This window comes from Fusarium vanettenii, assembly GCF_000151355.1.
Source record: "Fusarium vanettenii 77-13-4 chromosome 2 genomic scaffold NECHAsca_18_chr2_1_0, whole genome shotgun sequence".
NCBI classification, from domain to species: domain Eukaryota; kingdom Fungi; phylum Ascomycota; class Sordariomycetes; order Hypocreales; family Nectriaceae; genus Fusarium; species Fusarium vanettenii.
In genome coordinates, this window is record NW_003315867.1 from 1,839,281 (window position 1) to 1,852,295 (window position 13,015).

The 13,015-nt window shown below is 53.5% G+C and overlaps 5 protein-coding genes across 5 annotated transcripts; 3 read left to right on the plus strand and 2 right to left on the minus strand.

Moving 5' to 3' along the window:
* Positions 1–407: 407 nt before the first annotated feature.
* On the plus strand, positions 408–1,907 carry NECHADRAFT_33281 (uncharacterized protein; the record flags this gene model as incomplete). Its single annotated transcript, XM_003045951.1, has 1 exon — positions 408–1,907. A coding segment is annotated over one exon (1,500 nt), but the record flags the coding sequence as incomplete, so codon positions are not given.
* A 3,387-nt stretch (positions 1,908–5,294) lies between these two features.
* On the minus strand, positions 5,295–6,826 carry NECHADRAFT_32861 (uncharacterized protein; the record flags this gene model as incomplete). The annotated part of the gene is made up of 3 exons (XM_003046524.1): positions 5,295–6,258; positions 6,315–6,523; positions 6,581–6,826. 3 exons carry the CDS (start codon positions 6,824–6,826, stop codon positions 5,295–5,297), a joined length of 1,419 nt encoding a protein of 472 aa, XP_003046570.1.
* A 954-nt stretch (positions 6,827–7,780) lies between these two features.
* On the plus strand, positions 7,781–9,220 carry NECHADRAFT_66376 (uncharacterized protein). The gene is made up of 3 exons (XM_003045952.1): positions 7,781–7,867; positions 7,945–8,206; positions 8,301–9,220. Exons 1-3 carry the CDS (start codon positions 7,855–7,857, stop codon positions 9,109–9,111), a joined length of 1,086 nt encoding a protein of 361 aa, XP_003045998.1. The 5' UTR covers positions 7,781–7,854; the 3' UTR covers positions 9,112–9,220.
* Positions 9,221–9,512: 292 nt separating this feature from the next.
* Positions 9,513–11,214, minus strand: NECHADRAFT_66377 (uncharacterized protein; the record flags this gene model as incomplete). The annotated part of the gene is made up of 5 exons (XM_003046525.1): positions 9,513–9,882; positions 9,935–10,644; positions 10,704–10,887; positions 10,943–11,078; positions 11,143–11,214. The coding sequence occupies 5 exons, from the start codon at positions 11,212–11,214 to the stop codon at positions 9,545–9,547; spliced, it is 1,440 nt and encodes a 479-aa protein (XP_003046571.1). The 3' UTR covers positions 9,513–9,544.
* A 355-nt stretch (positions 11,215–11,569) lies between these two features.
* NECHADRAFT_103421 (uncharacterized protein) lies at positions 11,570–12,678 on the plus strand. Its single transcript, XM_003045953.1, has 4 exons — positions 11,570–11,924; positions 11,975–12,159; positions 12,206–12,260; positions 12,309–12,678. The coding sequence occupies exons 1-4, from the start codon at positions 11,658–11,660 to the stop codon at positions 12,495–12,497; spliced, it is 696 nt and encodes a 231-aa protein (XP_003045999.1). The 5' UTR covers positions 11,570–11,657; the 3' UTR covers positions 12,498–12,678.
* The last annotated feature ends 337 nt before the right edge of the window (positions 12,679–13,015 follow it).

Consider the following 13,015-nt stretch of genomic DNA (forward strand, 5'->3'; position numbering starts at 1 on the left):
GGGATCGACGTCCGCTCACGCCTTGGCTCCAAGTACGTCTTGTCGTCTATTTCTTTTAAACCTCTCCCTCTCACTCACTTTCACTTGTCCTTCTCACTCTCACTCCTCACTCCTCAACCTCACCCTCCAGAGTCAGGGCCAGAGTCGCACACCTTCTACCCTACCTTGCCCACTTGTCATTCCGATAGAGAATCAGTCTATCAATCATTCATCCCAATTGTCTTGACCCTTTAGTCGTCGGGAGCCGCCTAGAACCGACCGATCAGCTTGTTCTGTTTGGCCGGCCTCCCAGGCGCCCCCTCCCTCCCGTTCCCCCCATCCTCGTCCGAGACATGTGCCGGGCGGGATATGTCAAGCACCAGCGAGAAGCTCTCTCGAGCAGCAACAGGTAGAAACTGACTGCCGTCAGCAGTAGCACTTCCTCGACGGGAATGGCACATCCCTATCCACCTTCACATCGCACCGCAGCTCTTCCTCACCCAGGACCTCAGATCAGTACTCGAGACCAGTACACGCCTGCGACGCCCTCGTTCAGAAGGCCGTCTGAACACGCTACCCGCTCACCATCCTTTGCAACTCAGCATAGAGGCCGTCATCCCCTGTCTCCGACGACGAGCCCCAACACCGTCTTTTCCACTGCTGCCCCAAGCATGGGCTCTAGTGGTTACACAAGCCGACCTGCCCCGAACAACATTCCTCCCCTGCAAGCAGTCCACATGATGGGCAATCTTCAGTACGCCGACGGCGCGGGAACGCCTGTCAAGGCTGAAATCCAGGGTGTAATCGACAAGGGCTTCTTCCTCTCGGAAAACGAATGGACCTGCTACCGCAGAAACTACTTTTCTTGCATCTGCTCCTTCTCACTGAACCCCCATCTTCCCGGTGTGTCTATCCAGTACACCGCGACCGGCTCCAACCAGCCAGTCCAAGTCTACGGCTTTGCCATGTGCATCTCGGCCGTTGTATCCGACAATGAGCAGCACAACATTGAACTCGTGCAGCACACGCCTAAGCGGGACAAGGGTCCCATCATGAAGCCCGAAAAGGTTCGCCTCGGCGTCAAACCACCCCAGGCGAGCCACCATCACCACATGGGCATGTACCCAGATGTGGCCAGCCGCCCAGTCTACTCGGACAGCTTCAGCAGCCAGCCCGGCGGCCAGCAGCTTCCCACCGAACACACCTTTGAGCGTATCCAGTTCAAGCAGGCCACGCAGAACAATGGCAAGCGCAGAGCTGCTCAGCAATACTACCAGCTGGTCGTGGAGCTGTGGGCTGACGTTGGCAGCAACGGCAGCAACGGTGATTCGTTTGTCAAGGTGGCCACACGCAAATCCGCCAAAATGATTGTTCGGGGCCGATCCCCTGGACATTATCAAAATGACAGACGCGGAAGCCAGAGCAGCGGACCAGGTGGCTCGGCCGGTAATCTTGGGCCATTTGGACCCATTGGGGGAATGGATTTCAACACCAACCCCATGATGAACCCACCGGGATACGGCGGCGGTGGCGGCGCGTTCGATAACCGAGGACACGTGTATGGCGTGCGTCAACATGACATTCCACCCGAGTCGATGATCACGACCGAGGAAGCCAAGGCCATCAACTCGGTCAGAGAGTATCAGTACTACCCAGGACCCATCTACGAGGCGCAGAACGAACGGGTCGAACTGTTCAACCCTCGAACAGAGCGTAACGACGTGGTGCCTCCTCACATGGCCACGGGACTAGACGTGGGCTCCAAGATCAAGACCGACTACGATAGTACCACACTCCCAAGCATCTTTCAACCTCCGGCACATCTCGGGGATCGCACACCTGCGCCATTCGAGGGCAAGTCGACATCGACCGGCTACTACCCGACTTCCATGGTTCCCTCGTCTGGAATCAACATGACCATGACATGAGCCACACATGGATGGCTCAAGGTACGCTCTAGGGAACGAAACGAGACGAGACGAACCCGCACACGAGCGAAGAAAAGAAGATGGAAGAATCAAGTTTAGGTTCAAAATTGCATACTTTCGTTGGACACACAAATCTTTTGCAAGCGAAAAGGAGAAAAGACACCAAAAAAAAGAACAAAAGAAGACAAAACAAAACAAAACAAATAAAAGAATCATGGGCATGGGCACGGTTACAGGAACAGGAACAGGTACGACTACGGGCATGGACATGGGCATGACAATGGCATGGGTTTTGGGATCAGGAACCAGATCGATCAATGCAAGGTTAAAGTTCTTTCGTTTGAAAAGACAGGGGCGCTTTGGACAGCAGCAAGCGAACTACCTTTGATGGTACGCAAGCATGGAGGGACGGAAGACTAGGCCAGGGGGAAGAATCAAAATGACGACGATGTGTACGACACTTGGTCAGGAGTTGGTTGTGTGGCATGACTTGGATGTCTGTCTACTAGACTGACTAGGGCTAAGATTGTAAGAGAGGCAGATGGCTCGACAGACAAGAAGGTCAAAGGCAAAGGCAGAGAGAGGGGGGGATGGGAGGATACCCAGTGTGTGCATTTCTTCACTTCTTCTGACACATGGATTTACAAGTTTCATTTTCTCTGAACTGAATGTAATTTTGGTCATTTTTCATCTTGGCACCCCACAGCCCCTAGTCAACTGGTGTATTTTCTTGTTGCTCCTCTCCGTGTTCTTGCTCCCCCGTGTTCTAGCTCCCCCGTGTTCTTGCTCCTCCCCTTGTTCTTATCTTAGTCTTCGTTTCTTTTGATACTCTGCTTGGTTACTTGGATATTTCGATTGGCTCCTGTGGCTCGATGAGGGAGGGGTATAAGGAAGAGGCGGACTCTGTGTGTGAGGGGGATGAGACATGAGAGGGAGACGTGGGCGTTGGCAAGCTGAGAGAGAAGTAACCGGGCGTCGAGTCCAAGGATACATACGTACATGGCTAGGCAGGCAGGCATACAGACAGGCATACTGGGGGGCTCGGTGGTATGCGGGAACCCGTTGGACCAGTGATGATTGGAGGTTTTCTCGGATGTCTGGTCTGGTCATTTCTCTATTCTGACTATCGATGCATGTCTTCTCGTCACTTGGCCTGTCCCATGACTTGATTTCCACCAAAGACGGCACGGCGGCTCCGTCTGATTTCGGTGAGGAGGGATCTTGCATGGTCTAGGGAGCGAGAAGCAAGGGAGTGAGTGAATGATGCTTGTTCAGCTCATGTCGTATCGTATCGTCTCGATTCGATTCGATTCGATTCGACTGCGTCGTATGGATGGATGGATGCGAGGATGGCGTTGATTTAGTCAAAGGAGGCTTGTCGAGGGTTTGGAGGAGGGGCGTGAACGTGATTTTACGGGGTTATCTCGTCTTGTCTTGTCTCGAACATGGCATAAGATGACGGCATCTCGAGGTCTCAGAGGTCAAAGATTGTCAAGTGCATATGTTGAGGAGGCGAGGTCGGTAGTTATTATAGTGATTATCAGTAGTCAGGCATTTAAAAAAAAACGGCGGCCACGCCAACATGATGCTGTAACACCCCCAGCTCAGCCTTGGGGAAAGACCAGCAAGCGAACCCCTGGCCCCGAACCCTGTGTTCCACCCTCAGCTGTTACGAGTATGTACTCCTGTACATGGTGTTTATCAGCAGAGTTTTTTGATGACCCGTGCTTGAAGCGGGAGTTGGATTAAGGTTGGCACGCTAGAGATGATTTTCCCGGCGCGGACCGCTCCTTTAGATTAATTCGTTAGAAGGGCAAACAAATAATTTCAATCAATCAAAGTTGGACGGGGAATTAATTATCATCTGATAGTCCAAACGATGGCAAATGGGTTTTTTTTTGGTGGTCGATTGCCTAGTTTAGCCCGACGGTAGGTTGAAGTCTAAAAATGTGGTAAGGCAGGGATAAAATCGGCACGCACGCACTGTATAAAGAAAGCGCTCGTCTCTCTTTTCTTAGTGGCTAAGAAACTTGCAAGGATTAGAAACAGTACAAATTTGGTAAGGGGGAAGGGATCGGCGCGGGCGGGTTCGCGGTCTAGGGTTGGGGGCGCGCTTTGAGAGGAGAAAGAGGATCGACGCTATCGTGAAAGTCTGGAGCGGGAGAGTGGATCAAGATCGGGAATAAGCCAAGACGGGTATTGACGAGGTATAGAAGAGGAGGTTGATGGTAGTAGACAGCTAATCGTCGAGTAACACGGTGAGATGAGACTGGAGCACTTGAAAGATGGATGTTGCAGTTTCTTGGACAATACCCGAGTCGAGACTGCGGCGTGAAAATCAAAAACACCACCGAAGATCAGCTCAGCACGGCTACCTACCTATCTAGGTATGTACACTAAAAGATCAACTGCAAGTGCTGCTCGCAGACATGCATACATGAAGACGTCAGGCCATGTCTACATTAGGCGGCCGACCAGAGAGATCACATCAACAAGATGCATCAGGGTCTATCACTGTCCGTGCCGTGTCACTCTTCACAAAGACCCTGTATGCATCAAGCCTATGTACCTTTGCTGACTGAAAATACCCTCAAAAAAAAAAAACAATGGCGAGATTCACACAAAGGAGGGGGGCCATCCCCTCCATCTTCCCTGCTACCCGGTCTCCTTCTCCCCTCCACCGAGGCGGGTAAATCATGCAAGCCTCCTTTTCCTGCGTGCCGCTGTGTTGCCATCCATTTACTGCCACCACTTTGCAACCCATCTCCCGACGTGTTACTGCGTCAAGCGTCACATCTCGTTGATGCCAGCAGCCCGGTCGGCGGAGGCGGAGAGGAAGCCCGCTGACGTGGGTGGATGGGCAGTATTGCATTGACCTGTTAAGATCAGGCTCTTGTAGGTGATGAAGCCAATTGGAGGGTATAGAAGGATCACATGAGAATGTGAGTGTATTGAGGCAAATGTCACTCGGTAGATGACAAAATCAGGCTGAGAAAACAACTCCTCAAGCGAAAGTGAATGAGAAAACAATTGAATGAAAGACGCCAAGCGAAAACAAAAGAAACAGGGTTGAGCCTCATGCAGGCCGCTACACCGGTCGCACCCTAGCAACCCTGCAAAAAGAGGCTCCACCGATGAGGCCTTCCTCGGACGCCGGTTTAGAAAATCTCCCCAAAGGGAAAAAGGGAGGGAGGGGCGTGGTCTTGTATATGTGGAGAAGTAAAGACATGATTCGTTGAGATGAATCTGATATGTGACAGCTTTTGACGGGGGGAAAAGAGAGGAAAGCTTGGCGGGGAGAGGAAAGTCTGGAATGCAAGTCACTCATCAAGTCGTACTTCATATCACGGCATTTTGTTTGATTTATTCCAATCGAGATGTAGTGCCTCAAAACCTCCAGATTGCATCCGACATCTTGGCTACTGCCCCCATCTCGGCCGTGTCGTGCACCCTCACCACGTCGGCCCCGCCCTGCACCGCCGCGGCCACCGTAGCCGCCGTGCCCCACGTCCGTCGAGCCGGCTCCGTCACTCCCGTGATCCTCCCGACAAAGGCCTTGCGGCTTGATCCTACTAGCCACGGCAGACCCTCGAGACCAGGCCAGTATCTCAGCTCCTCGAGACGTCGGAGTAACTCGAGGTTCTGTGATGCAGTCTTGGCGAAGCCGATGCCCGGGTCGAGGACTATCCGCCACCGCCGGATCCCCGCCGCCTCGGCCGCCGCCACCCGTGAAAGGAGCTCCGACGCCACCGTTGGGATAAGTCCGTCCGGGTACGATGTGAGCTCCGTCATGGTCTGCGGCGTCCCGCGCATGTGCATCAGACAGATGGTCTTGTCGAGCCGGGCCACAGTCGGGAGCATATCGGCGTCGAGCACACCGGCTGATACATCGTTGATCATGTCTGCACCGCTGGCTATCGCCTGCTCAGCTACCGACGCCCGATACGTGTCGATACTGATGACTACATCGCGAGCCTCTGGGATGGAACGGATGAGCTGCACTGCCGGCACCACGCGGGATATCTCCTCGTCAGCTGAAACCTCGGGTCGGCCAGGCGCAGTAGACTGGCCGCCGACATCGATAATAGACGTGCCGTCCCTAACCATGTTGATGACCGTCTGAGCGATACTATCCTGAGCATGCACCCCGCCGTCAGAAAACGAGTCGGGCGTCAAGTTGAGAATCCCCATGATATGCGTCTTTCTCTTGCGCGCGAGTGGTGTCAGGGGACTCGAAGACGGTGAGAGGGGTGTCATGGACGACAGAGGCTCGCCAAGAGGCAACTCGTTCAAATGGTCCTGGATGAGCTTCCACGGCTTGGAGGGGTCCAATGACTTTGCGGGGATGAGCCTGCGGCTGTTGTCAGATTTCCTTGTCACACGGTTGACGAGGAAAATTCAACTTACTCGGCCAGGGGTCTGAGGACAAACTCCCTCTCCAGGATGCCGATGTGAGGAACCCTGAGCCGCTCATTGTCGACCATTTCGTCACCGTATAGGAGAATGTCTAGGTCAATGTTGCGTGGGCCCTTGTCTATGACCTTTTTTCTACCCATTTCATTCTCAATGGCTTGTAGTTGATCGAGCAGAGCCATGGGCTCCAACTCGGTCTCAACCTGGATGATTGGTCAGCCCCCCGGAGCCATATCTTCTTTCTTCTTTGATATACACACCTCGCAAGCTCCATTGACGAAGCGGTCCTGGTCCGTCACATACATGGGCTCCGTCTCCCAAAGACTACTAGTCCTCTTGACCTTGATGCCTCGACGGTCCATCTCGTTGCAAGCACGCTCAATCTCTGCAACGCGGTCACCCATATTGCTCCCCAAAGCGATATACGCCGTCGTCTTGCGCGGCCCGCTATTGCCGCTACCACACGAGCACGCACACCCGCAGGCCGAGCGTTTCAGTCCAGGCATTGTCGCGCAGAGGCGAGGTCGCACCGCAAAGGCCGAGGACATCCGGCATGGCGAGGCTGAGGCAAAGGCCCGCCTGGACGGGTATGCAGCATTGCGCGTGGTGACGAGGCTGCGTATCAGCGGACGGGAAGGAAAAGGTTTTATCATGGCGAATTTTTCGTCTTGCCGCTATTACCTACCTACATGCTGCTTTCACGGGAACTAGGTTATGGTGTTTGAGTGAGCCTCACATGGAGAGAGGTTGCAAAAATTTGGCGCTAAATTTGACGAGCTGGTGGGGCCTTGAGTGTCGAACGGGGACGCCATGGAGAAGCGTCTAGACTGACCATGAGTCGTCTCTTTAGAGTTTTTGGACCCTTACATTTGGGCGTTTGAATAAGTTGAGCTGATACTGTCACAATCTGACTCAGTCGTTGTTCTCTTGGTGGCTTTTGGGGCTGACGTTGAACTTTGTAGTGGTTGTCATTGTCCATGTCACGGGGTCTTGAATAGCGTCCGACTCGTCTTAGTCAAGACTTTAGCACCGAGAGCACATGTCAAAGACACAAACAGAAAAAATGTCCAACAATGGATGGATCCAAGTCTTGGCTGATAATTATAACAGGGAATAAAAAAAAAGAACTCATTTTGTCCGTTTCATCTCATTTCTCCTCAGCGATGAACCGATAAACCGAGCCAAAAAAGGCAGCCACGCAACTCTCGTCCCTCGGCATCTTCCCCAGATTTCATTTTCACTTACACGCTAAACCAAAACCGGCCTAACCCCCCGCATCATCCTCCCATCTCCGGCTCCAAGCCTCGGCATGTGGTCCATCCGTCGTCCATCACGAAGCAGCTTCTGGCCTCTTTCTTGCATCCCCCCTCAGCTGATCAAACAACTTTAGGGGCTTGCTTATAATCTCTTAACTCCCTAGCTGACCACTCTTGCTACTTCTCCATACTCTTTTCTTTCTACTCCTCTTCTTCATCCAACAAGCGAGCAGCTCTTGTCCTCCATCTACAAAACCTCTGTCGCCAATCTAGACATCATGGCCTCCCCACGTACGTCATTACCCCAGAATCGCATTCTCTCCCCCATGATGCGCAAGCAATCGCTAACCAAACTCTCCTCCATGCAGAGAAGCTCCGAACCCCCATCACCGATCTGTTCAAGATCAAGCACCCCGTTCTGCTCGCCGGCATGAACGTGGCTGCTGGCCCCAAGCTCGCCGCCGCAGTCTCCAACGCTGGCGGCCTCGGTGTCATCGGAGGCGTCGGCTACACCCCAGAGATGCTGCGCGAGCAGATCGCCGAGCTCAAGAGCTTCCTCGTCGACAAGAACGCTCCCTTTGGTGTTGATCTGCTTCTCCCCCAGGTCGGCGGAAGCGCTCGCAAGACCAAGTACGTTTTTCTCACATCCTCCACATTCCGGCCCTCCACTCCCCAATCACATGCAAATTTGAGCACTTTGCTGACTCGTGACACTCCGAAACAGCTACGACTACACCAAGGGCAAGCTCAATGACCTTGTCGACATTATTATCGAGGAGGGCGCCAAGCTCTTCGTCTCGGCCGTCGGTGTTCCCCCCAAGGCCGTCGTCGACAAGCTCCACGCCCATGGCATCGTCTATATGAACATGATCGGCCATGTCAAGCACGTTCAGAAGTGTATCGACCTCGGCGTCGATATCATCTGCGCTCAGGGCGGTGAGGGTGGCGGCCACACTGGTGACATCCCCACCACCGTCCTTATCCCCGCCGTCGTCGACATCTGCAAGAAGCACAAGTCGCCCTTGACCGGCCAGCCAGTTCAGGTCATTGCCGCTGGTGGCATTCACAACGGCCAGCTGCTCGCTGCCTCTCTTATGATGGGCGCTGGCGCCGTCTGGGTCGGCACCCGCTTCATCTTGACTGATGAGGCTGGCGCCCCCAAGGCTCACAAGGAGGCTGTCCGCACTTCAGGTCATGACGACAACGTCCGCACCATCATCTTCACCGGTCGACCCATGCGTGTACGCAACAATGAGTACATCAACGACTGGGAGACCAACCGCGTGGCTGAGATGAAGGAGCTCGCCGCCAAGGGTGTCATCCCCTACGAGGCCGACCTCGACAAGCTGTCCGAGAACGCCAACGACAACGATGACGAGGAGGAGGACATCTTTGACAAGTACCGCCCTTACCTCATGGGTAAGTGTGCTGCCGTGGTCAACGAGCAAAAGTCGGCCAAGGCCGTCGTGGACGAGTTTGTGGATGATGCCGTCGCTTGGTTGCAGAAGGGCAACAAGATGATTGCCAAGCTGTAAACAACCTTTTGCTTTGACGTTCCTGTTTTCTGGATACCTTATTGTAGACTATAGCATCACCATGTAGTACGCATCATTGCGCCATGAATTCATTGCTTTACTTCACCTCCCAGTCTAATCATGCCACAGATTTAAACAGTGTAAAACTCTTTTTTATCGTAAACTAGGTAGCAAACATCAAATCTCTATTTCATACTAGGTAACCAAAGCAGCCAACTTGGGACATCGCATGTACGCCAGCTCCAAAAAGCACACCGCCCCAGACAGATTCATGCCATGCCATGCCGAGCGCACGTGGGTATATGCGCCATGATTTGCTCGATGCCATATTCTCGAACCGGTCCATGCCTCTCCTGCTTTCTTCTCCTTCGACGTCCCCTCGAGACACAGGAACCTCATGCTTCACATTCTAACTTGTCAATTGCACATCTGTTTAGTTGCCAAGGTAAGATCGGATGGCTCCCTGGAGCCGGGAGGACACCTCGCCCGCCATTTGTGTCAGGTTCTCGAGATCATCACCGGCCGTGATGCCAAACTTGCGCACAAAATCCTTGGCCGCCGACTCGAGATCACCGTACTCCTCCTCAGGCTCATCCTCAGGTCGTCCAAAGTAAGCGTTGGAAGAGATGGCACTCGCGCCCTCGAAGCCTTGAAGTCGGGTCTTGGCCTCAGCTTGGGCGTTGGGGTCAAAGGCACCCTTGCCGAAGAATTCATCTGATGAGATGCCCTTCTGAGCACCGAACTTGTCGCGGGCATATCGCTCCGAGTCATCTGTCTTAGGTTAGGATATACTTGTTCAGATAGATGCATGGGTAAAACTTACCAACAGCCGCAGCCTTGACAGGTCCGACGGAACCAAATCCACCAGCATTCTTCTTGGGGGCGGCGGCAGCCTTGGGACCACCAATTTGGCCAAAGCCCAGTCGCCCCATGCCCATGCCCAATCGCTCAACCTCGGCATCCGACTTCTGGCGTGTATGCGATGAATAACTGCTCTTGTTGGGGCTGACAGGAGTGGGAGAAATGATGGCAGCAGCAGATCCAGTAGCAGCCTTGGTCGCAGGGTCCTCTTCGGCGTCGGGGTCGTAGCCAAGCTTCGCGATCCTGTCGGCCTCCTCCTTGGCCTTCCTCTCGGCCTCGTCAAAGTCGATGGCGTCGCTAGTAACCTTCTTTGCGCCCAGCTTGGTAGTCTTCTTGGCACCGAGGACATTGGCCTTGCGGGGACCACCAATGCCGCCACCAGTCTTGCGGAGGGCAGCCGATGTCGTGATTCTGCTTGCGGGCTTGGACTCGCTCGAGGCGGTTCGGGCAAGAGGCGAAGAAGCGCGGGCAATATCCTTGCCGTTGCCAGCATTGAGGAAAGGAGAGGGCGTTCGGCCCATAACAGGTGGAGTCGCAGTGCGAGAAACGGGGGGTGTAGGCTTCTTGATGGCAGGCTTGTCCCAGGAAGAGAAAAAGTCGTCGTCAGGCTCGCCGGCGGGGGTGGCAGAGCCGTCATCGACAGCATCGGTGATGACAACCTCGTCGGGGAACCTAGACACATGTCAGGTATGTATATCAAGGGGCGCCTCAGGGGAAGAATCAAAACGTACTCTTGGGCATCCCGCGCAGCGCGTCGCTTAAGCTCGTCCTTGTACTTGGTGGCGGCGTTAGATTGGTACTTGGTCTTGGGGTCCTTGCTGTTCAGGGCAGCGGTGCCGCCATTCTGCTGGAAGAACTTGGTGGCAGACTCGTTGCCACCGACCTTCATCATGCGCAGCTGGTCCCATTGCCACTCTGTACTCGGTCGTCAGTCTTGTAGGCGATTAGGGAGGTGTCGCAGTCTACATACGGTCGAGGTTGGTTGATCGCACGAATGAGATGTGGACACCCAGGTTTCGGTGGTTGGCGGAACAGTCCAGGCAGAGGTAGATGCCAAAGGGGACTGATGTCCAGGTAGGGTTCTTTTGGCCGCAGTCGAAGCAGATCTACGTTGAGTAATGGTCAGCGCTGCTGCCACGACTGCGCAAAGAGTGTCTGACAGCTACACACCTTGTTCGTAGGCTTGGTCTTCAACTTCTCAAAGATCTTCAGCGACTGCTGCTTCGTCGCAAGAGCGCTCATGTTGACTTTTGGGCCTCGATCAGGCAGGATACAATGTTCTGGAAGGGTTGGCGAGTAGTTCGGGAGCTCGAGAGGCCACTTTAAGGTGCGACGGCTATAGGCGACGTGTCAAACAAGAGACAGAGTCGGTCGGGCTAGGGAGGTCTTAACGTCAAGTTGGGCGCCGGAATCGTTCAAGGAATAATAAGGAGTCGGTCATCAAGGGCAGGTGTCTCTAAGGTAAAGTGGCATATCAGTCACGCTAGTCCCGATTTGGCCACATCTCTTCCCCACGTCGTTCTGCCGGGCGGTGAAGCAACTACAACATGGAACCCATCGTGGAGCTCCAATTGAGAGACGCCTGAGATGCAGTCAACTCCTACGTCAGCCTTTTGTTGGTTCAATCTTTGGATTTATTGTCAGGACAAAAGTCCTGATACCATGGCTGCTGTGAGACCGCCAGGATGAAGCCAACCACCTCCTTGATTCCGATCCGATCGACCATCTTCGTGGGGTGCCCCTCCAAACTACAACCTCTCTTACTTTCGCGATGCTATGCGACACATAAAGGCGTGGGCGCAACACCCCAGGGCCCTAAGCGGAGGGCAGTAACACCATTCAACGATACGGGATATGTGCCATGGAGCCAGCTCTCGGTGGCAGAGAAGGCTGGCCGAGCTACACAGCAGACTGTCAACTTTGGCATGATTCTGATCGGCCTCGTGCTCACTGTAAGTTACTTTCCCACCAAGACATGCGACAGGTTGCTAACCCTCAATAGGGTGGTGTGACATATTTTATGTGGACCGAAGTCTTTTCCCCCGATAGTAAAATCTCAAACTTCAATCGCGCCGTCGACAGAATCAAGGACGACCCTCGATGTTTAGAGCTGCTCGGCGACGCCAAGAAGATCTCGGCGCATGGAGACGAAACGTTCAACAAGTGGAGACGGGCACGCCCTGTTGCGTATGTATATCGCATACTTACATTGGGCAAGCACTGATAATGTCAGGTCCACGGAGTCTGTTGATGCCCAAGGAAACCAACACTTGCTGATGCATTTTTATGCAAGTTCACAATGATACATAAAGCCAGACATACGCTAACTACAGCAGGTCGAGGGGCCATTGAACAACGGCGTTGCGCGACTGCACATGATCAGGCATCGTGGACAAGGCGATTACGAGTACAAGTACTTCTTTGTGGATGTAAGGGGCCACGAGAGGGTCTACCTCGAGCACGAAGAGACAGCTGCGTCGAAACTGGGAAAGAAGCTCAGCTTCTTTGGTGTCAAGTGGGGTTGAACCACGGCGCCAAGTGTATCAATACCGTTTCCCACCAAGGACGATATTTGTCCTTGGTCTGGAAAGCCTCTGCCATGGCGTTGACGATGTGATGAGCAGGCGTGGTTTCCTTGTATCATATCCTGGTTGCTTGGCCCCCAGTCAGCTTCCACTTGTATCTATTAACTTGGCTGATGATGTTGGATATTCTCATGCCCAGGTGCGGAGTTCTTGATGGGCCATCTATGTTTAAAGATATGTTCTCTTTCATTGGGCTCGTCGATGTCAAGTGAGTCTTTCATAGGGCAGCAGAAGGACAGCATCTATTGCTAATCCACGGTCAATTCTCATCGCCCCTTTAAAACCCTCTCTCTGATCAATCACTCTGTCATTCCCAACTAAACCCTTATCCTCACCTTGGTTCATCAACACTCAAGTGAGACGGCCCTGAGCCAGATCTGCATTTTTGTCGAGCCCTTACTTGCTAGTGACTACAGATAGCTAGCTAACGTGTTCGCTATAAACATAAGAACCTTTTC